The sequence below is a fragment of the Thermobia domestica genome, chromosome 13, assembly GCF_964235325.1.
Source record: "Thermobia domestica chromosome 13, izTheDome1.hap1.1, whole genome shotgun sequence".
In the NCBI taxonomy this organism is placed as follows: domain Eukaryota; kingdom Metazoa; phylum Arthropoda; class Insecta; order Zygentoma; family Lepismatidae; genus Thermobia; species Thermobia domestica.
In genome coordinates this window covers 12,186,068-12,213,628 of record NC_137466.1, presented here as the reverse complement: position 1 = coordinate 12,213,628, position 27,561 = coordinate 12,186,068, and the positions used below count along the sequence as shown (strand labels likewise).

General features: G+C 34.6%; 1 protein-coding gene across 7 annotated transcripts in view; it reads left to right on the top strand.

Annotated features, from left to right (window-relative positions):
* LOC145669121 (pancreatic triacylglycerol lipase-like) overlaps nt 1-27,561 on the top strand; it is a 210,676-nt gene that overhangs the window by 89,563 nt on the left and 93,552 nt on the right. For 3 of the 7 annotated variants that reach the window (XM_081737462.1, XM_081737464.1, XM_081737463.1), the window contains one exon: nt 19,821-19,901. The exons of the other annotated variants lie outside the window; for them this stretch is intronic. In XM_081737462.1, coding sequence (XP_081593588.1) covers nt 19,821-19,901 — 81 coding nt within the window. The remainder of the gene's footprint in view (nt 1-19,820; nt 19,902-27,561) is intronic. 7 annotated transcript variants of the gene reach the window in all.

The following is a 27,561-nucleotide window of genomic DNA, read 5'->3' as shown; positions in this document are numbered from 1 at the left end:
TTTTTTAAATGTTGTAATATTGTATTAACAAATATTGTAAAAGTACGTTTGCCTAAATCGTGAGCATGTAATAGGACCTCGTAAATATGCAACTCAAATATTAAACACATGTTTTAATATATTGTACTACTAATAAAAGCAAAATTTATGTACACATCAGTTTAGGTTTTATAAAAGTTATTAAAAGTGTACAATATTAGAATTTAAACAATGAAGGTATAATAGACAAATAAATCTAACATAATATATACTGCTCAAAGTTACATAAATTTTTCACGTATACGTACATGGTTCGTAGTACCTAATACTGTGACAAAATGTATTAATTTAATGCATGTGTATTTAACATAATTTTACAATACATTTCATCATTATTTTATTCCTTACATCGGATTATAAATCACAAAACCTCATTTGTAAACGTAACAAAAATTAACTTCTCTTTCATAATTAATTAAATATGATATGCATATTATAAAATATGCTAATACGAATACACATATTGTTTCTCATACTATGTTGTCTTTCTTACATAATGTTCTTTAGTATAGTCTCATTTTTCTCTTTTGCACGACATTATCTTGTGTAATCCAATGACTACAGATTTTTTATTTCTTGAGCCACAAAAATTACAGTAAAAAATAAACCATTCTTTGAATACATGTACAAGGAAAGATACTGCTACGTTTATCTACTTGAATGTAAGTAAACGTTTACTTACATCGTAATAAAATTATGATTAAATTTTAAATGTAAATCCATCTTTATGACAATATACTGGAAACATATTTAACTTCTTTAGAACAGGTAACAAGGACATTAGCTTATAAGTATAGTAAGTATAATATAAGTATAGTATTAATATAGTAAGATTACGGGGTACGAACTAGAAAAAAATAGTAGTTTTTTCTACCAATTTTTATATCCGTAAGACGATCAAACTTGCTCTTTTTCTTACAATTATATCACCGCGTTTTGTGTTAAAATATTATATATCTTCTCACTTTCTCCGAACACGACAAAATGGAAGTGATTGTGCTTAGGTGTGAAAAATTAAAAAGTAAGTTTAATACATACTGATCTTACTATTTCTCTGTAGGTGAGAAAGATTACAGTAAACTTATTAATCCGGAACTCTTGTATATAGGTATTCTTATAATGTGATTTTACGCACTCTTGACCGCGACAAAATATTGCAAGACAGCGTCCAAAATCATAGTTCGAATGAAATGTCCGATGAAGCTGGCAAAGAAAATGATACATTGTAAGAAATAAATACATAACACTTACATACTAAAAACAAACTAAATGGGTAACACATACCTAAGTTTGACCTGTTAAAATATTCGAGGTATGAATGGAAAACTCGATAATTTCTTTAATCAAACACTATGTAATAATTTTGATTTAATTAGTATTTCTGAAACTTTGTTGAAAATTGAGTGTACATAATGAAATCGTTAAGAATATGATTACTTAATAGTCAAGAAAGATGTACGAGAGCAAAGGCAAATCAAACGAAGGTGGTGTTATTTTCTTACTTAATATGAACATCAAATACAAAGTGTTAAAGCTGGCTCCACACGATCTCGATATAATATCGATTAAACTTATATCACAATGCATAACCTTAGCTAAAGGTCTACATTATATCCATCTAGATACTAGTCTTGGCTATTTCAGTGATTATATTAACACACTTGTAACGAAGATGCATGTATTTAGAAGTAAAACGGTTCTGTTAGGCGATTTAATGTTTCTGGTATGATTTGGAATTTACCAAAATTCGCATACATATTATATTAAGCAAAAGAGAGAAAAGATAATTTAGTTTTGTGATATACTAGAGATTAAACAATAGTATAGATCAAATCATACTAACGATAACATTAGGATTTTTAAAGTTTCGCTAGGAAGCTTAGTCAAAGGTGTGTTATTTAACAACTCCCCAGCTTTAGCAAACGTAGATAAATCGTTCACAATTGATTGTTGAGATACTTAGTAATGATTTGTAATATAACTAGAGATAATATTTTATGACTACATAAAGGGCAATTTTACAGAAATTGACCGCAATCTCACTAACTTTACAGCTGAAAGCTCATTTAATAATAGCAAGGGTCTATTTGGCCAAGTATACACATAACTTAACTCTGGTTTGAAAAGAACATTCCAAAAAAACGCAAATAAAATATGTCATCATATTTTCACTGGGTAAACAGAAAGTTACTAAATTTGATAAGCACAAAAAGAAGGCTACTTACAATGTACAGAAGAACGAAAATGCTAAAGTGGTATTTATAATTTTCAGTTTTTTAGAAAAGCGGAAAGGAAATTGTGTAAGCAAATAAAATATGATTTTTTTTAAATTAGAAAGAAACTTGTTAACAACCAAACACCAATAATGAATTATAAGGGAGTTGTATATATATATATATATATATAGAGAGAGAGAGAGAGAGAGAGAGAGAGAAAGAGAGAGAGAGAGAGAGAGAGAGAGAGAGGGAGAGAGAGAGAGAGGAAGTACCGAATTCACTGTTACGATATGTTCATAAACTTTACTCTACCCATTGCGTTACCATATTCCCTTCATATCTACGACAGATGTTATTACGGTAACTAATAAAGTGAAACCTTGCACGTTAACTGGCCAGGATCACATACCAAATTATATAAAAATGTGATATCCCAACAATATTGTACCAACCCTAGCAGACATATGTAATACTTCTTAGCGAACAGATTTTCTCGAATAATGAAAAATTTCTTGTAATATCAGTATTCATAGGGAGAGATAAAGGGAATCGTAGTAATCCTAGAGCCATTACTTTTCCAAATGTGAAACAGAAAGATATTCGAATCTTTAACCTATGAGCAATTGTCCTTTCAGTTAAAATCACTTATAGTTCTAAATGAATATTGATTTGTTCAAAAAAAAAAAAAAAAAAAAAAAAAAAGATGAGTACAACACACTCCGCAGCAATTACATATTATATATCCGAAGTAGTATATATTGACATTATTTTTATGTTATTACAAATGTTAGCTGTATTGGTTTATGATCATTATTTGTTTCTTGGTTCGAAAACGTTCTTATTAATTGAACGTTTAGGGTAGAAACTAATAATATTTTATCAGAATAAGGAAATGTTTTGAAAGATATCCTTAAAGATCCAGCCTTAGAACCATTATCATATACAATTTTCATTAATAGCACAGTGCACAATTTTAAAAATGTAAATGTTTTATTATATGCTAACGATGTAAATAATGAAAATGGTGAATGTAAATGTAACGTAAATGGTTTTTACAATGGTGAACAATCTAAATAACGTAAAATTATTTCAAACATTATCAGATTGTATCTATAAGTAGTACGAGCATAAATAGTATTAAATGCTAACATGTAACGTACAGAAAGATAACTCATTATATAGTGACTAAGTATAGCATAAATATTAAATCAATAAATAATGTATATTTGTCAAGGATCTTTAGGTTACATTTGATTCTCAATTCACATTCAGTCTTTATGTGTCCGATATTATTAAAACATAATACAGTAATTGGCAATCGACTTAGAAACTATCGAATTTTAAGATGTATAACACATAGGCCTATATAAAGTTATTACAAAACTTCTGTCACAAGTATATTTCAATTCGCAAGTTTTGGAAGTTTATATATTTCACTTACATTTATATCAATATTACTGTGAATTTGAGCGAGTATTAGAGGGATTTAACCTACATGATTTGTCACGAAGTAGAGAACACCAAGCATTATAATTTGTAGACTCAATATTCAAAGGGGGCTGCGGTGGCTCAGGAGTGAAGCGTTCACCTCTCGTATTTGGGATTCCTGGTTTGATCCCGGCTCACGCCAAGTGAACTTTGTGTTGGTCAAACACCGTGTGAGATGGTTTCCTCGGGATTCTCCCGTTTCCTCCTACTTTCTTCATTCCACCATTACATTTATTTCTCATCATCGCCGACTCCTTTAGCCTAGCCGGCATAATTGGGGGACGTAAAACTTAAAGAAGATTTCAATATTAGAAAACAAATTACATATTCAATACATAGTTAGTAATATCTCATTGATAGTAGAATCTCGCAGAATAAAAATACTAACCCGTTGTGTATAAATATTGCAAAGAGTGCAATTATATATTTAGTACTTTTAACAAAAGACAAAAATAATCCAAGATATTAGGAAAATGATAAATTTTTGTTATGTAATATATTTTACCTTCTTGAATAAATAATTAGTACACGTTCTTCTTTTATATGCAATTTATATTTTAGCATTAAAATATCTAATTTTTATTACTAGAGCAATTTTAGTACTGTTCTTTTTATTTCTATTCATTTTATTTTATTTTATATGACTCGGTTTTTAAGTTACAATATGTACTTATCAACGATATTCAAGCTCTAATTTTCTACTTTATTAAAATGTTAAATACAAAAGTATTGATTTACTATATGCATGTAATTGCCACCTTGCGGTGCTATACTTGACAAAAGCTGTTTTTAGTTCTCTAGATATGTAATTAAATTAATTGAAGTACAATTTTGTATTCAGCTTCTAATATTAAACGCTGATCTTTGCTATGCTATTGCTACTGCTACTTTTTAAGCGTTTAACTTAAAACCACGAATTATTACGTTTTCGTTTGCCCTAAAATTATGATTACGAACATACACGTGCAAAGAAAAAAGTTCTGAATATAAATTTAAATGGCGATTCCTTACGTTTGCCATACGGGTGTTCACTAGATGTGGGTACGATCAAGGGCGCCGATTTCTCTCTAAATTTGATGGGGGTCCACTCAGACGCAGAAGGTGTATATATGAGGATGTTAAGACAAAATGCATTCAACTTGTGCCAAATATTGTATATTCGTAAATGCACTAGGGGAGCCCACATGAGCTTTGGTGAGATTCATTTAACTATTTTGGGCTAATAATTTGCATTGGAGGCCAATGCTTATTGACGAAATGAAGGATCTGAAATAGTATATCTACATTGTATCGAGAAATAGTTTGTCTGTTATTTCTGTTTACATAATGGTATTTTTTGCAAAAAGAATACAAAAATTCTTAATAGATTGAATGGAATATCTACTTATACTGTACTCATTTTCCCCACTGTTTCGTTTCCTCAAGATGCTAGTGTAATTTGGTTATGTTTCTTGTGGAACGTACATATTCGGAATATTAAGATTTCCTGCTGGAAAATTTAAATCTAAATTTTGATCAGCTTGAAGTTCAAATAAATTAAACAAAGTGAATAAAACATTTTAAAAGATTCGTTGTCGCTTCATATACACAAAAAGTGTTCAAAAAAGTAAGACTAACGATAAAATACACCTGGTTTTAATACGAACGAATATACTCGTGGTTTTAAAATCAATGATTTTTCAAGTGCCTAATTCGGGCCTAAATTTTTGACAGTTTTAGTAATTTTTGCTTCCACGTACCTCTACCTTCAAAGTACGACAAAAATAGCCAATAAAAGAAAATATAAAATTTGGAACGACTTTTGCGAGAAAAAAATATAAGTTAAACGGTTAAAGCGAAAATAAATCACAACTGCTTAACGTCTGATGCACAATCCATTCATTGTTCTTCCACAAGACAGCAAGAACGCGTTTCTTCCGCTCTTACGCGTTTCTCGCGCGTTTCTGCAGCTTCACCAAAACCTTCTGTTAATACTGCTTAATCATTTTATGACCTGATGGTGCCCATTAAATCAGGAGGAGGCAGTTGATATCAAAAAACATAATGAGTAAAACGGTTATTCTTGCGTGCCTTTTTTATTCGCAGTGCTGAAGAAATTTTTTCAGTCCATGGTTTGTATTTTCCTTTGATGATTATTCTGAATGATCAACGTCTCATCACGAATGGCGATTTTCATTAACAAGTCTGGTTCTGCTTCCAAGTGTTTTATTTTGTAACTCCGCAAGTGCTTCCGAAATTTCTTCTATCCTCCATGAGGTGTTTGGTAACATTTTAGAGCAAAGTGTTCGCATGTTCAAACGGTCCTGCAGATTTGCTTGGGCATATTCTTTACCGATTCTCGACATATTTGCTATCATTAGAATTCCGAACCTGAAATCTTTCAGGACAATGTCAATCACTTAATCCATATTCTTCTCTGTTGTTGTTGTGACATCATGACCTGGTATTTCATCGTCATAATCATCGCTGAAGCGTTTGTAACATTCAAACTCTTGCGAACGTGACATCGTACTATTACCGTACACAATACACACCCTGCAAGAGTTTCACAAACTCACTCTGTGGTTTCTTTAATTTCACGAGAACTTTCAAATTAATACGCAGCTCTATTTTCAAATTTGCCATTTTTTCGGCAACATGAACTCCCCACTCCTACACTTATACTAATGAGACAGTTGTCAATCCCTTTTTTTTCCACCAAGCCTAGTTCTAGTTAAAGTGATATGCTTTTTAAGTGTGTAATGCAAGAAAACTATATATATTCACACTATGTTTTATAGAGATATTATTAAAACTTTAGTTTTTTACTACTTCTAAATATATAGTATTTTCATGTTAATGATATCATAAAACTTTCTTAACATTATAAGTATAAAATTAATACATTTAACGAAATAATTTAGATAGAGTTATACTAATAAACATAAGGAATATATTTAAATAAATTAAGGAAATCGAATTACCGAAAGCATAATTGTTGTTATAGCATTTCATTGCCACTTGGTAGAGCAAATTTATAGATCGTTTATTTGACAAAGTTGCTTTCATTATATTAACCAAAAACATTAGTCGTTGCAATGATTTTTCTGAAAACATAAGAAGTCCCACTACACGTTGAGAAGTTGTCCGCTTCTAATCATTAGATTAATATATGCTTACTAACTACTTTACTTTAAAACACAAGTTGCTAAGACATCAAAACTTAAATTCTGGATGAATTAATGTGTCTAATTCTGCTGACACAAGGTATACTATAAGATATACATACGAAAAGAAATACATACAAAAAGAAAAGAAGACCAGCTCTTTATTCTTATTTAGTTCAAAACTTTGATCCGAAATTCCTTAATACGAAACTTCTTTTTGTTCAGATCACTAAGTACATGCCTCATGCCAATATCAATCAGATCATAAAGACCAGGAACGGGATGATAATCAAAACACTGGATCCAGAATTTCTCCGTACAATCCGGAACAAATTCAGTTTCGAAATTTTCGGAGTAAAATCTACCATGACCAAGCTGAGTGACCAACGCACCAAATAGCCACCACCACCGAAAAACTCACCCCCTCTATCTGTTGTTATTTGTGGTGTAGATCCGAGTTATACTGATGATGAGGTTCTTGAAGAACTCAAGTTAGAAGGCTACACTATCATCAAATGTATCAGGATCAAAGGCGACCATGGTCCGACATACATGGTGCGCGTCCTTACTAATTCACAGCAGACTGTTGATGACTTGCTTACTCGCGGTGCCTATATCTACAAACAGCGCCATCGTGTAGAACCGGCCCGCACCTCTTCCCCATTACCTCTTCGCTGTGAGCGCTGTCAGGTTTATGGTCAGCACTCTAGTTTTCAGTGCAAAAACCCATTTAAGTGTGGCTACTGTTCAGGTCCACACCCTACACGCAGTTGTACAAATTTAAAATCACCTCCGACGTGTTCCACATGTCAAGAAAATTCACATCCGACATATAGTTACAAATGCCGATTCAAACCAGCTCCTGAGCCATCAAAACCAGAAACAGTAGTGCCACTGCGCATACCTGAACAAATCCAACCAGCTACAAATCCAGCACTTCAACAGCATGTAACTGTTCATCAGCTCTTAACATTTCTCACTCTCTCTTTACAAAATATTCATCTGTTCTTATGTAACAACATCGGTCAACAAATTCAGTATGCAGCCAAAGCAATTTTCCACGCCAACATCTGTCCTACATATTCTGGTAATAATGTCTATTATCATTCAAATGTATTGGAAACCGAAGTTTGAAAGCCATCTTATCTTTCTTCATTGCACTATGGCGCTCTCTTTCTTGTTTTTGAACATACGTTCTCTACCACAACACAAGCCGCTTTTTGAAACGCTTTTGCTTGAAGAAAAGATCCATGCATTTCTTCTTAATGAGACTCATCTCACAGACAAACTGACATGCCGCATACCTCGATTTCAATTGCTAGCACTATAGCAACTAGGCGAGTAGCGATTGGATTTTCTCCTTCCATTCCATTCTGCAGTCACTCTCCAGCTTTTACAAATCTTCCTGAACATCTTGTCACATCTTTATACTATAAGGAACTTTACGTGACCGTTGCTACTGTGTATATCCGTCCTGGCCATGATATTCCTCTTAATTTCTTCCAATACATCTCGGATAACTTTTGCACCTACATAATCATGGCAGACGTGAATTTACATAGCCGACCAGTCAATCAGCGAGATCAGTTCCTTAATTACATCTCTAGCCATACTACTGGCGTGACTCTGCCACTACCGAAACATACCAGGGCTTCTAGTCAGACTACCCCGGATATCGTTATTGTGTTGAATAACATATATCATCGTAGCAGTGTTGAGGTTCTTGATCTCATTGGTAGCGATCATGCTCCCATCAAACTACTTATTACAACTCGCTCAGCCAATACTTCTCAGGATACACATAACCGAACTACTTGCCGCTATCGCTATGATAAAGGAAATTGGACTGCATATAGATCGCATCTCACCGACCATCTTTCTGATTATCGCCACCTACTACTGAGTCAGAAATTTACCATTTTCTGGACTCTCTGGTTACTGTCGTGCAAAACGCTACAGACAAATATGTTCCTAAATCTACTGCTTCTATATTTCGGCCATCCTTGCCTCCTCAATATCTGCCGCTGATTAGACGTTCTTGTCAGTTTTATAGGGATTTCGTTGCTACGGGCAACCTAGACTCCTTGCATCAACACCGACAACTACAACTTACCGTTCATAACTACCTTAGAGCTTACAAACTACGATGCTGGATAAAAACTTGCAACCATCTTGGTTCTCTTTCTCATCTAACGCAGTATTGGAAGCGTTACCGGCAACTCAGTGGTCAAACTACAGCAACAACTTACCCTCTCATAGACAACAATACGCCTCTTCATACCGATACTGATAAGGCTAATGCTTTTGCACACTATCTTCAAGGCATATTTACACCACTCACACCTGATTTGCCTCCTCGTCGTTATCCCGTCGACAAACTCAATCTTGAATCTCCGCATTTATAACCAAATATTCAACACACTCTTCCTGCGAACAATCCTCTTACTGAGCCAGTTCAAATTTCTGACATCACTTCTGTCGTTTCTCATAGGCGCAACACTGCTCCAGGCATGAACTCTATCACATATAGGCACGTTCAAGAAAGTCCCTACACTGTCTTATATTTGCTCTCCCTCATCTATACATTTATTCTTCGCACCGGCTATATCCCATCTGACTGAAAGACGTACAAAACCCTTATGTTTCTCAAACCAGGCAAATCGACCCACACTGTCAGCTCTTACCGGCCTATTCAGCTAACACCAACTTTCTGCAAAATTTTGGAGCGTGTCCTTGTCAAGCGTCTTCATTGCTATCTGGCATTTCATAACACTCTTCCTCTCGCACAAGCTGGTTTCAGACCCTCTTTCAGCATCAACGACCAATTATTACGCCTTCCAAATTCCATCTACAATAATTTTAATACAGGACATCCCTCTTGACTGGTTCTATTTGACTTAGAAAAGGTATTTGAAAAGGTTTGGCATACAGCTCTTCTATATAAACTCAAACAGCTCAGATTACCTCTTCCATATCTTCGCTTTATTTTCAATTTTCTCACCTGTCGCCTGGCTTACGTCTACATAAATTGCAGCTCCTCATTTCCAATTTTTCTTCATTCTGGGGTTCCACAAGGATCGGATTTGTCACCATTACTGTACATTCTCTATGTTGCCGACTTTCCTGCTCTTCCAGCCACAGTACAGGTATTACAATATGCAGACGACACTGCTTTATTCGCCACTGGTAACACTATCCACCAACTCAATTTGGCTTTACAAGAAGCAATCAATACTTTTGTCGATTGGTGCTCTCACTGGCGCTTGAAAATAAATCCTACGAAAATTCAAGCTATTGTATTCCAATCTCCAACCTGCGTATACACCGTAATCCCAGGCTCTTAAGTCTCACTGTTCAAGATGTACCACTCAAGCCTTCTCGTACTGTTAAATATCTTGGCCTTACTTTCGATCACCGCCTTAACTGGTCGGCACATCTACAAGATATTTTAAAAAAGGCGTATGGTCGTCTAAATCTGTTAAAAAGTCTTACTGGAACAACCTGGGGACTCTCTGCGACTACTATCCTGAATACCTATAAAGTTTTTCTGCGCTATATACTTGTCTACGGTCTAACAGCCTGGTTATCTGCACCACCATCATATTATGAGAAACTACGCATTCTTGAACGACATGCCTTGCGTATAGCTTTTCGTATTAAGCTGTCCAGTCCAACCCGAGACCTCTATGCTCGCCTTACATTTCCGCATATCTTATACCATCTGGAAACACTTCGCACAAAATATATTACCCGCCATCTGCAATCCAATCATCCACTTCTGCAGCAAACATTTGAAGAACACGCCCGTAAGCTCTCCCCTTCTGCTACTCTCATTCCTCCTCTTTCATTACTGCTTACTCTATAGCGTTACACCATTTCTCCTGACCATCCTGACAGCCGATACTACGCACCATACTCTTCAGATGCTCATCTCCCTCATATCTAGCCATCATATGCACAATAATACCTACCCTTTCATCAGGGCACCCCTGTCTTCATTAATGCCTAGCATCGTCCCTAGGCGAGAAGATAACACACATTCGTCTTACTAACCGAACCTCTGTGTTGTGATGTGATCTGCACTTCATTTCATCTTTCATCCAAACTTGATGCTTCTCCTCTATCTGTAGCTATTGCACCTTAACAATCATTATGGTTAAAGGCCATAATGACCTATAAATTGATTATCAATAAAGTATTTCCTTTAACCACCCATATCCCATCTGTATGTTTGTTCTGACTGCCATAATATTTCTGAATCTCTTCCCCTACAGAGGGCATAACCCTACAGAGGGCTTTTGCTAGCGGACAAAAAAAATACATTCCTCCGTGATTCGTCACCCGTAAGCAGGACTAGTGAATAAATATTCAATCGCAAAGTGTCCGAAATACAATCAAATCAAAATAACGAACTTTGTGCAGTTTCACGTACCTTGAATTTCCGACTAAGGTAACCTATCACCACAACTGGAAAGAATCAAGGGAAATAGAACTCAATTGTCTCCAATATTACAGGTTTTCGAGGATAATATGTAAGAATTTGTAATGCTTCTATGTACGATCGTGATCGCTGTGCATACGACATGACAAGGGTTTAACTACCATGTCTACATGTCGGGTGAGAATCGAAAGTACGTGGTGACGTTGGTCGAGGTATATATTCATATTTCTCAGAATGGCATACTGTTTCTTTATATTTATTGCAAAATCTATAATAATGAATTTAATGGCCTTGTTGCCCGATAATATTTATACACGTATTACATACAAGGCATTGGATGGAAAAGTGACGTAACTCTTTGTTTTTAAATGAGATTGTCATTTTCGTGAACTTGTTGCGTATCTCAGAGTTGAAAGACTAGCCCATAGGAAAAAAAGATGGCAGTTCAAAGGACCGATTTTGTTCGCTTTTCTATATCGATTCTAAGAAAAGTCTCAAAACTGAGTTACGCCAATTTGCTATCCAACGTATCATATGTAAAACTTATGCTACGTACAGCAACTATAACATTAGAATGCTCGTTTTACTAGAATATATAATGTGTCTACGAAGAGGTGATATGATTCATTATCATTCACATAAAAAAGAGCCTCCGTAACACAGAAACTTAGATTTTAACAAGAAGTGAAGCAGAGTCATTACCGTGTTTCGAAGAAAGTTCTAGCTGCCAGTTGCACTGACTTCAAGATTTTCGATTTCTCACGTCATTGCGAAAACATTGTCGGGTTAGAGATTATACAGCACGTGATAAGTTTCCCTAATACCATGAGGTAGTATTTCTACGTTTCATACCCAATGTTGTATCCATCATTAGGATTTCCGTAATAGGGTATTTACCAAGAATTCTATTCGCTAAAATCACTTATGACAATACAAGACAACCAACCACTTCTTCTTGTTCACCTCAGCCATAGGTTGGTGGGCAACATGGAAATTTTAAAACTTCATTCTCCCTTGAGAGAGCTGTTTTAAACTTTGATTACGTCTCTTCTTCGTAACTGCATTTAAATATTCTGTGCTTGCTCTTCTTCATCCTGGTTTTCCTTCTGCATTTCCCTCTATCAGCACGGTGATCCAATGAGAGTGTCGATTAAAATGGCCAATCACGCCGTTTCTTCTTCTTCCTATTATCTTCATGATCTGTCGTCCATCATCAGCTTCCTTTAGTACGTCTTCATTAGTTTTCCTTTCGGTCCATAATATGAGCAGCTTTCTGCACCAAAACCACATTCTAACCATCTACTGGCCATTGTGTATTTGAAGTCACAAACTACGTCATAACACTTCAGGTGATGTTAGTGGTGGATTTGCAGTGTTTCTTCGTGAATTCTTAAATGCATGGACTTCCTTTCAAGAGTCAACCCCTCTGCATTCATTTTTTTAAAATAATTGTTTTGTTAGTTTCTAGGGACAAAATTAAGTTGTATAAATACAGAAAGGAATTTTTTGGATGCTATTAAATAATTCAGCCGGTAGAGGGTTAAATGTTTCCAGCTTGGATATTTCAACTATTCTCAATGTTCACGTCTCTGATACGTAAAACGCCACACTTCACACCACTGTCTTAGTAAATCCCTTGCGAACTTCCAACGACACATTTCTTCATATTACACTAGCCGTAATATTTCTAGATGTGAGTGTTGTTAATTGTTCTCTTGGACGATTGGATTACGCTTCTACATCTACATTGCTTCAGAATAATAAAGTGATGGATTGAAAAATATACAAAAGGAGATTATAGAAGGATTGGACAAAAAATCTAAAACGTTAGCAAAAGTTTAAAAATCATACTTAGTATAGTGTGGGGCCTTCTTTTGCGTCCAAAACAGCTTGGATCTGACGTGGAATGAACATATACAGCTCCTGAAATGTGGTGTGTGGAATTTTGTACCATTGTTCCTCCAAAACATGCTCCAGTTCCTTAAGGGATGCTGGTGGAGGGTAATGAGACCGATCACGATTTTCTAACTCAGACCACAATGGCTCAATTATGTTCAGATCTGGTGATTGTGGGACACAGTGGAGGCGTGATAGCTTCGAATCATGCTCCTCAAACCATGATTTTACCGTTTTTGCAGCATGACAGGGTGCTAAATCATCTTGATAGATGCCATCATCATAAGAGAACAATATTTGGGCATGGGGAAACGTGGTCCCCCAAAATGACCTCATACGCCTTAGCATTCATCATTCCATGCAGGGCTATGATGGGACCTCCAGAAAACCACGATATCACTGCCCATACTGTAACAGAACCACCGCAATGCTTTACAGTTGGGAGCATACAGTCTGTATAATAGGCCTGTGACGGTGTTCTCCATACGTAAACACAACCGGTTGTTGAAAACAAGGTGAAGGTTAATTCATCGGACCACATTACGTGTTTTCACTACTCATGAGTCCACGCCTTGTGGTCTTTGCACCACTGGATACGCCTCTTCGCATTTACTGCTGTGGCCAGGGGTTTTCCAATTGCGGCCCTGCAATGAATTTTCATTTTATGAAGTTCCCGTTGCGCTGCTTGCGATGAAACCGAGTTCTGTAGGCCGAAATTGAGTTCAGACATAATTTTCATTGCAGTGATCTTCTTTTTAGTTGCTACTATCCGTTTTAATCCCCTCCGGTTCCAATCTGACAGGATTGTCTTTCGACCACTGTTGTGCTTTGCAGACGTCGTTTGCCCATGAATTGTGTATGCGCTCGTGACATTGGACGTAGTGCTTTTTGATAGCCCCGAAATGTTCGCCAGTGTTGCCACTGAAGCTCCGACCAGACGGCCACCAACGATGTCTGGTGCCTCTTTGGATGTCTGTCAGGTCGCCCATTTTACCGCACTACTTTCACACTATGACACTCACAGATGAACTGGTTACTGCTGACAGAAGAGGGAGGTCCGCACGACATGTTGAAAACAAATAAGGATCGGCAACCGCAACACGCGTTGTACAATGGAGGGCGAAACTTACGTGTCCTGTATGAAATGTTTTTAGATTTTTTTGTCTAGCCACTGCATATGTCATTCCCTTTTACTTCTCTTCTAGCATGATTATTCATTTTCATAATTTTTCATAATGGAAATATATAAAGGTAATCAGGAAAGTTCAGTCGCTTTTTCTTGAGGTCTGTGCTAAATTGGCCCTCACACCGTGAGTTGAATAAGAATGAACATAAGGCGAAGATCAGTTTTTGGTGTGGGTATATCCAACTTACTACCTGATTGTGGCTGTTCAGTTACACCGTAAACTTGCGTAAGGACAGAGTGAACATGGAACCTCCACAGAGCGTCATAAGGGCGTGGATGCTGCACGAGTTCAAACTGCGGTCAGGCACCTATGCAACTGTGTAGTGTAAGCAGTTGAGCCGTGTTCAAGAAAAAACTCAAAACCCTGGAGCCAGCACTTCTGAATCGCAAGGGTGTCCTCCTGTTAGAGGACAACGCCTAGCCCTACATGGCTAATATACTCCGGGAACCATTCTACGCCTTGGATGAGAAACACTATTCCACCGACCAAATTCCCCGAACATTGAGCCAGCTGATTTTCACCTGTTTCATTTCTTGGACGATCACCTTAAAGAACACCACTTCAAATCCCAGCAGATCTGAAAAATTGCACTTGATAGCTTCCTCCCTTCACAGCAAACCAAGCTCTACCTCGATGAATCCATGGTCTTCCAGATCGTTGGCAGAGGTTCGTCGATTCTGATAGGACTATATTTGATCTTCCAGGTACGTCTTAGGCGACATATCTATGTTGAAAATGCTGGGCGTATAAGCGACAGAACTTTCTTGGTTACCTTTATAATATTGAAGTGCCACTCACAAGTAAAGAGTCCAAATGGATTAGACATAGTGCGCCTGATAGAGGATGTGAAAATATGTGTATGTGCAAAATTATAGCATCTGAGCGCCATAAGAAACGGAGGGTGGTGAAAGTTGGTGGATAAAGGGCTACGCTATGTTATGGAAATACATCAAATAAACTGTTAAATCGTAAAAGTAGTGAAAGATAGACAATGCAATCGGAAGTCGTTTCCCATATTGGCAAAATAAGAATGGTAGAGTAGATCACAAACCTCCTCCGCCATCTTGAAAACCGCCATTTTGAAATTTGTGATATTTTTTGAAATGGAAAGGTAGTTATATGTTAAATCCATTAGGGCCGGCATGTTCTCAAAAGGTCAATTATAAACTTTAGTGATCGTTATCTGTAGTTATTTGCAAGATTTAGGATCATCTTTATAGTTATTTACGAAAATGTAAGATACTTCTGCCCGTATGTTGAAAGTCTGGATTATAACGAAAATAAATGTAAGTTAAACAAATCTACAAGCCAAGAAAACTAATAATGAAATTTGATATATAAGTTATATATTATTACAATAATATTTATGATATTACTTCTACTTTGGTTCATATGGTCCCGAAGAGAACTGTCCGCTGGAATGACCTATCCGCTTGTTTTTCTTGTTTCTTGCGCTTTTGGTCGAAAACAATGTGAAGTTTATATAGTTACTTTGTTAAATGATATACTTACTAATATAGGCCATAATACAATAAAATCTGATAGATTGAAATGCAATTATTACGTATAGTACGTAAACCACTATTTTTTCACCACTTGCTATATTTTTCACTTAACATTCTTTGTCCACCTGCGTAAGCAATAGCAACTTGGGACGAGTGTAGTAATTGGATTATGATGGATGATAATTGGATTACTGCAGTTTAATACAGCAATGAAGTTAAAGTGGAAAATAAGTTATCGCGTGAGATGGATTTCTCGAATGTCTATCGTGTCGCATTATGTTTGATCAGATTGTTTGAAACATGAAGCCTTCGATTATTGTGGCAATATTGTTTCGCGAATTCGGAACTTGCAATGATGATCCATCATCGGAGGAATACAGTGCGCTTGAAAGAATTAAAAAGTTGTTGGAAGAAAACGAAAGTGTTGCAAATGATATACAAACACAGGTAATCAATGACGACTTGGAACCAGATGAAGATTGTGATGTCGATAATACCAATAATGATTTAGAAGAGCAAGAAGATGTTTCGAAATTAGAATCATCCACTGAAGGTATGGAATATAATTGTTCGCACCAAGGCAGCAGCTCCTCATATATACCTTCCACGGCACGAAAGCATCCAGTGCGTTATACCCAAGAGCAACTACGAAAAGCATACAACTATTGGGTCGAAACAGAAGCAATATCCTGGAAACAAAGAAAGTCCTCGTCTGCGTTCAGCCGGTATAAATGTTTGCAAGGTAATTTGAATCCTCTGCGCACGTTAGAGCAAAAGATAAAAAGACCATCTACAACGAAAGTAAATAATGAGATGCTACATATCTTTAAGAGTGCGGGAAACAGTGGAGCTATCATTCATGACCATACTCTTTGTACGTGGACGTTGCATGTGAAAAAGCAAATCCATCTAATCAACACCACAAACTTCAAGGCGCCCGTGTCATGGGTAAAGAAATATAAGAAACGAAACCACATTGTGTCGCGGAAAATTACACACACTGTCAGCAAGACCTCGCAATATGAACAGGATCTGCGCAAAATGTCAGAAGAGTTTATTGCGAACACAAAATGTCTAATATGTTGTAATGAGCTTCAACCACATTGGTATTCAATGCAGGTCAAGGACGGTTTGATAAAGAACTTCATTCCGGAAGAACTTTGGTATCGAAGAAGACCAAAAAGATTAGTGCAAACGTTGGCAGAGTAACAGCCAACACTCACTCCTACATGATCATACCAGTCATCTCAATGCATGGATCTCTTCACTCTCCTATGTTTCTCCTGTATGCTGAACCACGCTCGCAAATTCCCCGCTACGAAACCTAGCGATCCTACTAATGTACGATGTATCGATCCTAAATCATGTACCAGAAAGATAGCCAATATGTGCAAGGAGGATTTAAAAATATTTCTGGAAGATGTGTTTTGGTCAAATATACCAGAGAAGCAACTCATGCTTTTAGTTGATTCTTGGGCATGTAATAATAAAGACGACGAATTAATTAGTCAACTGTTCCGGATGGTGTTCTGTTCCACAAAAAGCTGAAACCTCCCAAGTGCACAGGACCTTTCCAGCCTTTAGATGTTGGATTTTTCAGAAGTTACCAAAACATTGTAAAATATCTAACAGACGCAGTACTGTCCATCGACGACTACAATATCTGGCATCGAGACAATTTCATCCGCCTTCAAGAGTTCACGCATTTCCAGTTTAGTCCAGTTTCCAGTCAAGAAATTTTATATGTCACGCCTTTTTCAAAGCAGGATATCTTGACAAGCACCCAGGGCCATTTCAAACTTCCACTGAATATTGCTTCGATGCAGCAAGTGCAGCAGATTATCAATATCAACAATGTACTAATCCTAGTTACGTCACATGTGCACATTGTGAACTGTCCTTTTGATTACGTCATTCACTCAAAGAAGAACTCCATATCAACTGCCCGAGGGATTAACACAAGCAGGTATATTTTTCACTTTTTTGTCTTTTGGTTTGTATTTATGTACTTTTTAAAATTCATGTTCAAATATTTTGATATTTAATGTATATTACAGGCACATTATTTCTTAGCTTTCAATAGATGCATAAACGTATCTTACATTCTAATAATCATGTACTTGATATCTAGGAACAACTATATGGTATCCAAACGGATAAAAGATACCATAATTCATGAACTGTTAGTGGCATATGATCAAAACGAAGTCTTAACACATGCGCCACATGACTACCTTTCCATTTCAAAAAATGTCGCATATTTCAAAATGGCGGATTTCAACATGGCGACAGAGGCTCGTGATCTACTCTACCTTTTCTTCTTTTGTGAATATGTGAAACTATTACCGTCTGCAATGTCTATCTTTCACTGAGTTTACGATTCAACAGTTTATTTGATTTATTTCTATAACATAGCATAGCCCTGCTCCCATCAATTTTGACTCCCTCCCCCTCTGTTTATTATGGCGCTCAGATGCTATAAATTTGCACATACTCATATTTTCCCATCCTCTATAAGACGCACTATGTCTCATTCCAAAACTCTATTTGTCCATTTGGATCATGTACTTGTTAGGGTCGACAGTTTCCCTTTAATAATCTTGCAAGATTAATTAATAAAATTTCTACTAAGCATTTCTTTCTTCTTACGTCATTAAAATGACTTAATATTTTGGGTATTAGATTAATATTTTGGGCAAATTCTATTCAATACTTCTTTTCCGTTTTGATTACGGGATTCCGTTTTGATTTACGTCTTTGGCTTGCTTATTCAAAGTTTTCCAACTATTAGTATTTTAACCTTTATCCTATACAGAGCTACATGACTGACAGCAGGGCTAAAACTTGTAAGGGGCCAGGGGCAACTCCCCCAGGGAAACTCCCTCCATTCGAGGTGAGCCCACGTAAGGAAAAAGATCGATATGATACGAATATGAGATTATAAATGAAGCATCGAAATCGTGTTCACTACATTACATAAACAAAATAGCACACAGAGGTAAATAAAACAAAAATGAGTTGTGGGCCCATTTCAGTTACCAAAAATGCCTCCTATTAAGGGCCCTATATACAGTATTTATTTGTATTGCTTCGAGATTTGTCAATATTGTCTCCTTAATTAATTTGTCATATGTGGAACAGGCCCAAGAGCGTAACTGACGGTCCCGTAAACCTTGGCATGCGGGAGAGCCCAAGGGCGTAACTTACGGCCCCGTAAACCTTGCCATGCGGGAGACCCTACAGGCTCCCTGGGTGGGCAAAAAGACGAAGAGAAAGATAGAAAGAAAGGGATTTACAACTTTTACAAGGGGGCCCAAATATTAATGCTTGCCCCCTAAAAATCTAAGTTACGGCGCTGTTTGACAGAAGTCACCTATGGTTATACAATATATTAAAATGTTGAGGAAATTCATGAGTTTAGAGATAAGGGATTCATACTTAAGCTTGACGGAAACTGGACGATGTCTTCTTACATTGATCAAATATGCCTATCTCATGATGTTATACCTTAAGGAAGACTTATAAACATATTTAGCCATGTGAATTTTAAGAGGAAAATTTTGCTTAATGAAGCAAATTTTATCACTGTATTCACTTATTTCTAGAAAGCTGTAGACCGTTGATTCGCTCCCAATCTTTTATTTTCATGTTGAAGATTGTGAATATACTAAAGAATGAGTATAATGCAAGATATCAAAAATTATATGTATGGTTCACCTTAGAATCAATGTTAGTTGCATGTTTCTTCGTAAAATATATTAATAAACAATACTTAAAATGTACAATATGAGATGCATTATGACTACACTCTTAGAAATACTTAATATTGAAGTAGTAACAGTATCTTTCAATTTGTGGGAAAAATGAATAGATACACTTGTGAATTTATTGTTATATTTCAGAGAATAGAATTCCAAGGTTGATACTACCAAATGTTGTAAGTCACATCAAGGTACAAACCCAGAATGGAGATCAGCAGGAAGGTATATTTTATTTAATCTATTAAATAGCTGAATAGTATAAGCCCCAATGAGATTACCAGAATTTTGTGAAATGTGAAAAAATGTGAATGCTAGGTTATTCTGGTTATTTCAATAGGTTTAAAAGGTATTACAGAATATATTCACTCAGAATGAATACCCTCTTTTGAAATCGAATAGAGACTCATTATACAGAACCTCCTGCTACAAAATTGCTATAAATATACATAAATTCTAAATTATTAAAATAAAAAAAGCACAAATAAAACACGTCATGTGTCTCCTTTAGCTCAATCGTTAGGTACAGATGTATATTATCAATACATGGCATAATTGGGACTGTCTTAAGCTTTCAAATGATGTTGATGTTGTAGTAGATAAATTTTACGAAATACTTCATAACGTTTTAGGTGCAAGTGTTCCTCCTAAGAAACTCACTAACCATAATTATCCGTGCTGGTTTACGGCTAGTATCATTAAAAAACTTAAAGCAAAATCATACCATCATGAAAAGTGGAAAAGTGGAAAGGGGAATATTTCATTTCACAGGGAGGAGTTTCGCAAAATGCGCAGGGAAATAAAACTAGAAATATCACAAGCTCTTAGAACGTTCATATTAGAAACGGAAAATAAAATAGGCACGGACCCTTGTTATTTCTGGAACTACATTAAAAGTAAAACTAAACATATTTCAACTGGGTTTCTTACCTTTAATGGTCAGGAATTAAAAAACAACAACGATATTGCTAATGCGTTTGCTAATTATTTTCGGTCAGTATACTCAGATATCGGTGCTAAATATAATATACAACATTACACTCCTGATAAACCTGTATATGATACATTAGATCTGTTAGTACTCAATGAAATAAAAATGGAAGAAGTAGAAGAAGCGATAAGAAAATTGAAGCCAAAAACGTCTTGTGGTTCAGATGGCATACCACCTTATATACTGAAAGGTTGTATGGACATTCTTAAATATCCCATGCATATTATAGCGAATATCTCAGTAAAGACAAGAATTTTTCCAGAAAAGTGGAAAGAAACCATAATCTGTCCGATACCGAAGGCCAACGGAACTAGAGATATAGATAAATTTAGACCCATATCAGTATTGTCACCATTTTCAAAGGTATTTGAACAGATTATTTATCAACGTGTTCTAAATCATGTGAAACCCGTGCTATCGACCTACCAACACGGCTTTGTACGAGATAGATCAACATCCACGAACCTGGCCATCATTACTAACTACATCTCAACGGAGATAGATAAAGGTAATCAGGTGGATGTAATCTATACTGACTTTTCTAAAGCCTTCGACCTAGTGGATCATGACATTTTACTAGCCAAATTAAACTCTTTCCACTTTTCTCAAGAGTACAAACAGTTAATATCTTCCTACTTAAGTAACCGTAGGCAATCAGTTGTTTATAAAGGGTGCATTTCTGAAAAGTTCAATGCTTTGTCAGGAGTTCCCCAGGGCTCAAATCTCGGACCGCTTTTGTTTCTCTTAGCAGTGAATGATTTGCCGACTAGGATTAAACATGCTAACTGTCTTCTATTTGCAGACGACCTCAAAATATATATTAAGGTAGATTCAATTGATGATTGCGAGAAAGTACAACAAGACTTAACTAACATTATGGAATGGTGTAATAAAAATAAATTTAAAATGAATGTAAATAAATGTAACTTCCTACGTTTTACACGTAAGAATAGTTATGTAGACTATACTTATTCGATTGATGGGACAAAATTAAGCTCTCCCAAGTATATCAAAGATCTTGGAATTTTCTTTGATCAAAATTTAACCTTTAAACATCATATGGAAACAGTAACGAGCGAGGCTTATAGAAACCTTGGTTTTATCATGAGGCTAGGTAAAGAGTTTCGTAATGATTTAACTTTAATGAAATTGTACTTCACTTACGTTCGGTCTAAGTTAGAATATGCTACTGTTGTGTGGACACCAAATATGCAAAAATACTGTGATATGATTGAGGGAATACAGAAAAAATTCCTAAGACTTCTAACGTACAGGAAAACTGGGCTTTACCCGAAATATGAATCTTACAGAGAGTTACTGGAAAATTATCAACTACCCACTTTATACGAAAGAAGAAGATATAATGATCTAATATTTTTATATAAATTAATACATGATAAAATTGACTCTATTGAGCTGCGTTCGTTACTTTGTTTTCAAGTCCCATCAACCAGAACGAGGATAGGAAACACATCTACGTTTTATCAAAGAAAGGCAAGAACAAATATCCTTCGGAAATCTCCTATATGGAGGATAAGCACTCTCCACAATGAAGTCGAAAAAGACTTCAATATTGATATATTTAGCATGTCGGAAAGTGTGTACAAAAGAACAATTAAACAGGCATGTTTTGAAAACGGCATATAAGGAGCTCATATGCTAAAGACAATATGAATGTGTTTTTTTTTAAATTGTCTATTTTGTTATGTGTATTTCTTTTAATTATTTGTATATCTCATTGTTTTGTATTAATATGTATTTCGTTGTCAAAGGCAACACAATAATTGGGCCTAGAGCCTGTTGTGTTGTGCTTGAACTAAAATAAAATAAAATAAAATAATACATTCTTATTAATACATGACATTACATGTGTATCTGCTAAAAGACTAGTTATAAATAAAAGGTCAATGAAATATAAGAGTTTAATGAATAAAAAATAAAAAAGTAAACTTGAAGGAAGATATTAGAAGATTGCGTTGTTTCTAAGCACATTGAGAAAAAAATTGTATGTGGCGTGCGTAAAATCGTACGTTAAATTTATAAATCCTTATTTTTTGAACTTAATGTACAGGAAGCGTATAATTGAAAACGCATGTTTTATAATACTTTGTGTGTAAGTGTTCCATCTGTACGTAGTTTACGAATGAAACAATATAGGCGGTCAGGATCTCACATACAAATGGATGTACATAACATATAGCTAACAAAGGTAACATATATTTTAAAGTATTTTTTTTTCAAAGTAAGTAGGTATGTAATACTTTAGTATTATATGTATGTAATATAAGGAAGACTGCTAGATATCAGACATTTTGTAACGGCATGATGTAACATATAAGGGCAGTGAATATGTAGAATACCGAAAACGTATGCACCATACTGATTACTGTAGTAAGCAAGAGGATTGCGTATATTTGTACAATATACCACTGTCTGGAGAACGGAGGTTTCTGTGTGCAACTAATTAGGAACAAAATACTAATTTTAAAACATACAGTATGTGTATAATGTATATGTAACTAGTCATTTCAACGTATTTTTTTCAACTAAAGCACGCATGTAACATCTTATACTGTGAACATTAATATGCGTCTCTTTTCGTATTATTTAGACTGATCACTAGTTAAATAAACACGAGTAATTAGGCATGTTCTTAAGTGAATTCCAATTAAGTAAAAGTCAATATCTCAATGATGCAACCAGTAATTAGAAGGATATTGATATCACTTCGTAATACTAACATAAGTTAAAAAATATTAAATTAATAAATATGTTTCTTAGCTTTTATGATGTTTACAAATCAAACCTTGTATTTTGATCGTTTTAATGTGAGTAATAAAAGTTATATTGTGTAAGATAGTATGGAATTTACCAGAATGTTACCACTGTCTTGGAATTTTGCATATATTTGTAAATTACATTATAAAAACCGAATGTTCTCTGAAACACTTCAGTTACAATTTATTGCTATTGTTTTATTAAAACGTGTTAATTAATTATTAACTTCTTGCTTAATGTAAACAACTATCACTACGAATTGACGATTGCGGTAGAAGATCTGTCTTCCTTATAAGGTCACGTATTCATGTTTTGTAGTGGTACATATATTATATATTTGTGCAAGCAAGACTGTGAAGTAATTTGAATGTTTCCAAGTGACGTCACGACATTGCAGTGTAGAAGTACTGATTCTAGTTGATAGTCATTTCAAGTATATAAATATTTAAAGAAAACAATGGATTATCTCAACCAAATAAAATTTGTGTGAGGCCAGTAATGTACACTCTATAAGAAAAAAAAATTAAACATTGGGAAATAATTTTGAAGAGCGTATAACGTTAATATTTTTGTTGTATAGGATATTTATTTCTTACTTAATTGCAGTACTTTAGATACACAGAAGGTAGTTCGACTTATAACTAAAAATTTTGACGGCTACTCACCCTAAAAGATACAGCCTCGCCACAACCGGAAGGAATTAATGATATCCGTTCATTTGCGAAAGCTAAATTGGAAGCGTGACAACATAATTTTGTAATTCTGAGTATCAATATTAAATGTAAAGTTTAAAATCATAAAGCGAAATATTTTAGTTTTGCTTCCCACAATTATACCGAATAGGCTAAAGGAGAAGATGATGATAAAAATAAATGAAAGAGTGGAGTGATCAAAATGAAAAAAAAACAACAGGAAACCCCGACAAAACTCAAAGACAAAATCTCTTCACAAAAGTTCACTTGATGCAAGTTGGGAACAAAAAATGTTTTAAATTATAGGTAGGAAACACTGAAATTTTAAATTTTCGCGGGAAATTTGAATTAGCAGCACTTCCGATCTTGGATGTCTGGCACCAAGGCTCACTAAGATTGAGACTCCGATGCAATATATGAACATAGAAATGAGTGCATTGATCATTTCTAATTGAGAGCATATGTAAACTGATGCACCGCTTTCAAAATTTAGCAGAGCTCCAGAGAGATTTTGAAGATTGCCAAATAAAAATTTGGCATCTTGGTATAATATCATTGTATGTACATCTGCAATGTTTGTTGATTCACCTTTTACTCTTTTAAGTAACAAAACTGGCAAAATTCAAATGTTGAATATGTTCATGATTTTACCTCTGTGATCACTTTATCATGTTCAATGGTTATATGGTTCATTAGAGAAGAGCGTTCTCATTGATGAAAGATTGGCACATTGATGCCTCTTCTTCAGTATCAAGGGGGTCCATTTATCGATTCCTAAATTTGCAAACTGTTTTGAAATGTTGAAAGTTTTCCTTGACTTGAATATATTTTTGTAAATTTAGTTGTTTTTTTTTCTTGTCAACTTCCGTGGATAAAAATGTAAAAAACAAAGCAAAATATACAATTACGTGATAAGTTATTGACCTAATTTAGCCTTTTAATGAGATTTTATTGCATAATATTGTTATATGGGTGAGTACAGCTGTCATTATTTTGAAGCACACGCACGAGTTATAATGTAAACATCTTAATTTTTGAAAGAGCGCATAGAATCACAACTTCTTAAATTTTGGAATTGTCAAAAGTAGTAATTATTCTCTAGCATGCAATTATATAAATCTACAAAGATTAACACACCTCATAGCAGTTTATTTTTTAGAGTTGCTAATGTTATGGGTACGCATATACATTGGTTCAGTTACTTTCCTGAATTCAGCAACCATATTTGGGAAATATAAATTCGAAAGGTCCTTTTCTTGTTTTTAGATGAAATTTTATCAGATATCTCCGTGTAAACGTTTCACATTTATACGTACTCGTATATATTGTAATATTGATTAACAGAAAAATCTTTTCTTGCCATATTCGGATATTTTTGTCTTCAAAATAAACTTAAGACAGTTTTTAGCGAGAAGTTTGAACTGTTTGTCTCTAAACTGTTTATCTAGAAGTTTCGAACTTTAAACAGACCTCTTCTAAATTTTAATAATATGATTCATGTATTCTAAAGTCACATTCACATATTTTATGTTCTCAATATAATCTTATATTTTTAGTACTTAAACCCGGATACATAATCATTAAAATCAATCGAAGTACAACAAGAAACCTTAGGATTTCTAATCTCAACACAAAGCTTAAGATCATCGGTGTGCTTGTATGGTTGAAAACTGGATACAGTTTTGGCGAATGTTATGCTCTTCCAAAGTGCGCAACTATTTCTATTTGGAAATTTCGGACAGTTCAGAAAATTTCAATGAAAGTTTCAAATTGAAAATTTTCAAACAAAACTGTAAAACATTTTTCAAACAAAAGATTACATTTTAAAGGTTCAAAACTTTTCTAGCAAAAATTGCATCTTATTTTTTAAGATCCCATATTTAAAATATTAAAATGTTTTCAGTGGGTGCAAAGGTCAGTATAAAAATTAAACTAAAAATTTTGAAACAAAAAAGATTGAAAATACTTTTAAACAGAATATTTACAACAGATGGTTTTAAATTTCAAATAAAAGTATATTTTAAATTAAAATTCAGATTAAGTAAATGTCTTCAAATTAAAATTCAGATTAAGTAAATGTCTTCAAATTAAAATTTCGAATCAAATATTTCATATCTCAGGTACTTTTTCAAACTAAAATTTAAAACTTTCTGAAGGAACAATTTTCAAGTTTAAAAGTTTGAAATTTTCAGCGACGCGAAAATACTTTTAACAGACCTTCCACTGTCTACCAGAAATTTTAAACTGAAACTAAACATTACTTAACCATAAATCTCAAAATTATCAAAACATAAAGATCGATAATTTGTCTTTGTTACTCACTTTCATAATTTGTGCAAAAAGATTCAAACAAAATATTTTCAAATATAGGGAAATATGTATTTGTGTCCTAGAAAACATTATACTTCTTATGTTTTTGATAATTCCCAAATTTATGCTGATTTTATGTACTCTTCCGAATTTAAAAGAACTTACACCATGATGCCTCTGTCCTGCTGAAAGTGCCCTGTACTCATCAATATAAGCATATAAAGCAACGGTCTCATTAAAGAGGATAGATTATGCCAATAATTTTTCACGTGATAATACATATTGATTACGTATATTTTTGACACGTTTTTACTTAATGGGCGAAGAAGTAAGATAATTAAATTTTAAAAATATATGTCAAAGTACTGAACATTTACCAAATTTAATTTTGAACAAGTTTCAAATTTAAGGGGTAACTCAATGTGTTCTTTCTTACATATACCCCTCAACGTACTCATGTCTTATGAAAGCGAAATAATCTCTTTATTAAACTCTATAACATAATAGAAACATGATCAAATAAAGTAAATCAAAAACCTTCGATATCTGATTTTTCGCAGTTTTAACCCATTGGAGGAAACAATGTAAAACTAACCAAAATTACTGAGCTATTTATTCGCTTCCTTGAGAATATTAAACAATTGTTACTTCTTGAGAGTTCCCAGATTTACGGAGTGGCCTTATGTACCCTTTTCAAAATTTAAGAAGAGTACATCAAAGTACCTGTATCTATGAAAGAGAATTAACTCATGCATCTAACTATAAAACCGTATAATGCAATAAAGGTTCATTAAAAATCACAATTTAGAAAAAAACAAATGGGAAGCACTTTTCGAATACATACATATTTGGCAAATTTTTGCCCATAGAGAGACATAACATACAAACTTCATTTAGAAAAGTAGAAAATCTCGTCTTTGAAATTATTTACTAAATTTTATTTTTAATAGTTTTCAAATTTGAGAGGCAGTCCTATATAAACTTTTCTAAATTTAAGATGAGAGCAGCAAAGTACCCAATGGGTACTACCCATATTCTACGAAAGTCAGCGGACGTCTATATTCATCCATATAATCATGTAACGTGCTGAAGGTTTATCAAACAAGACGTAATA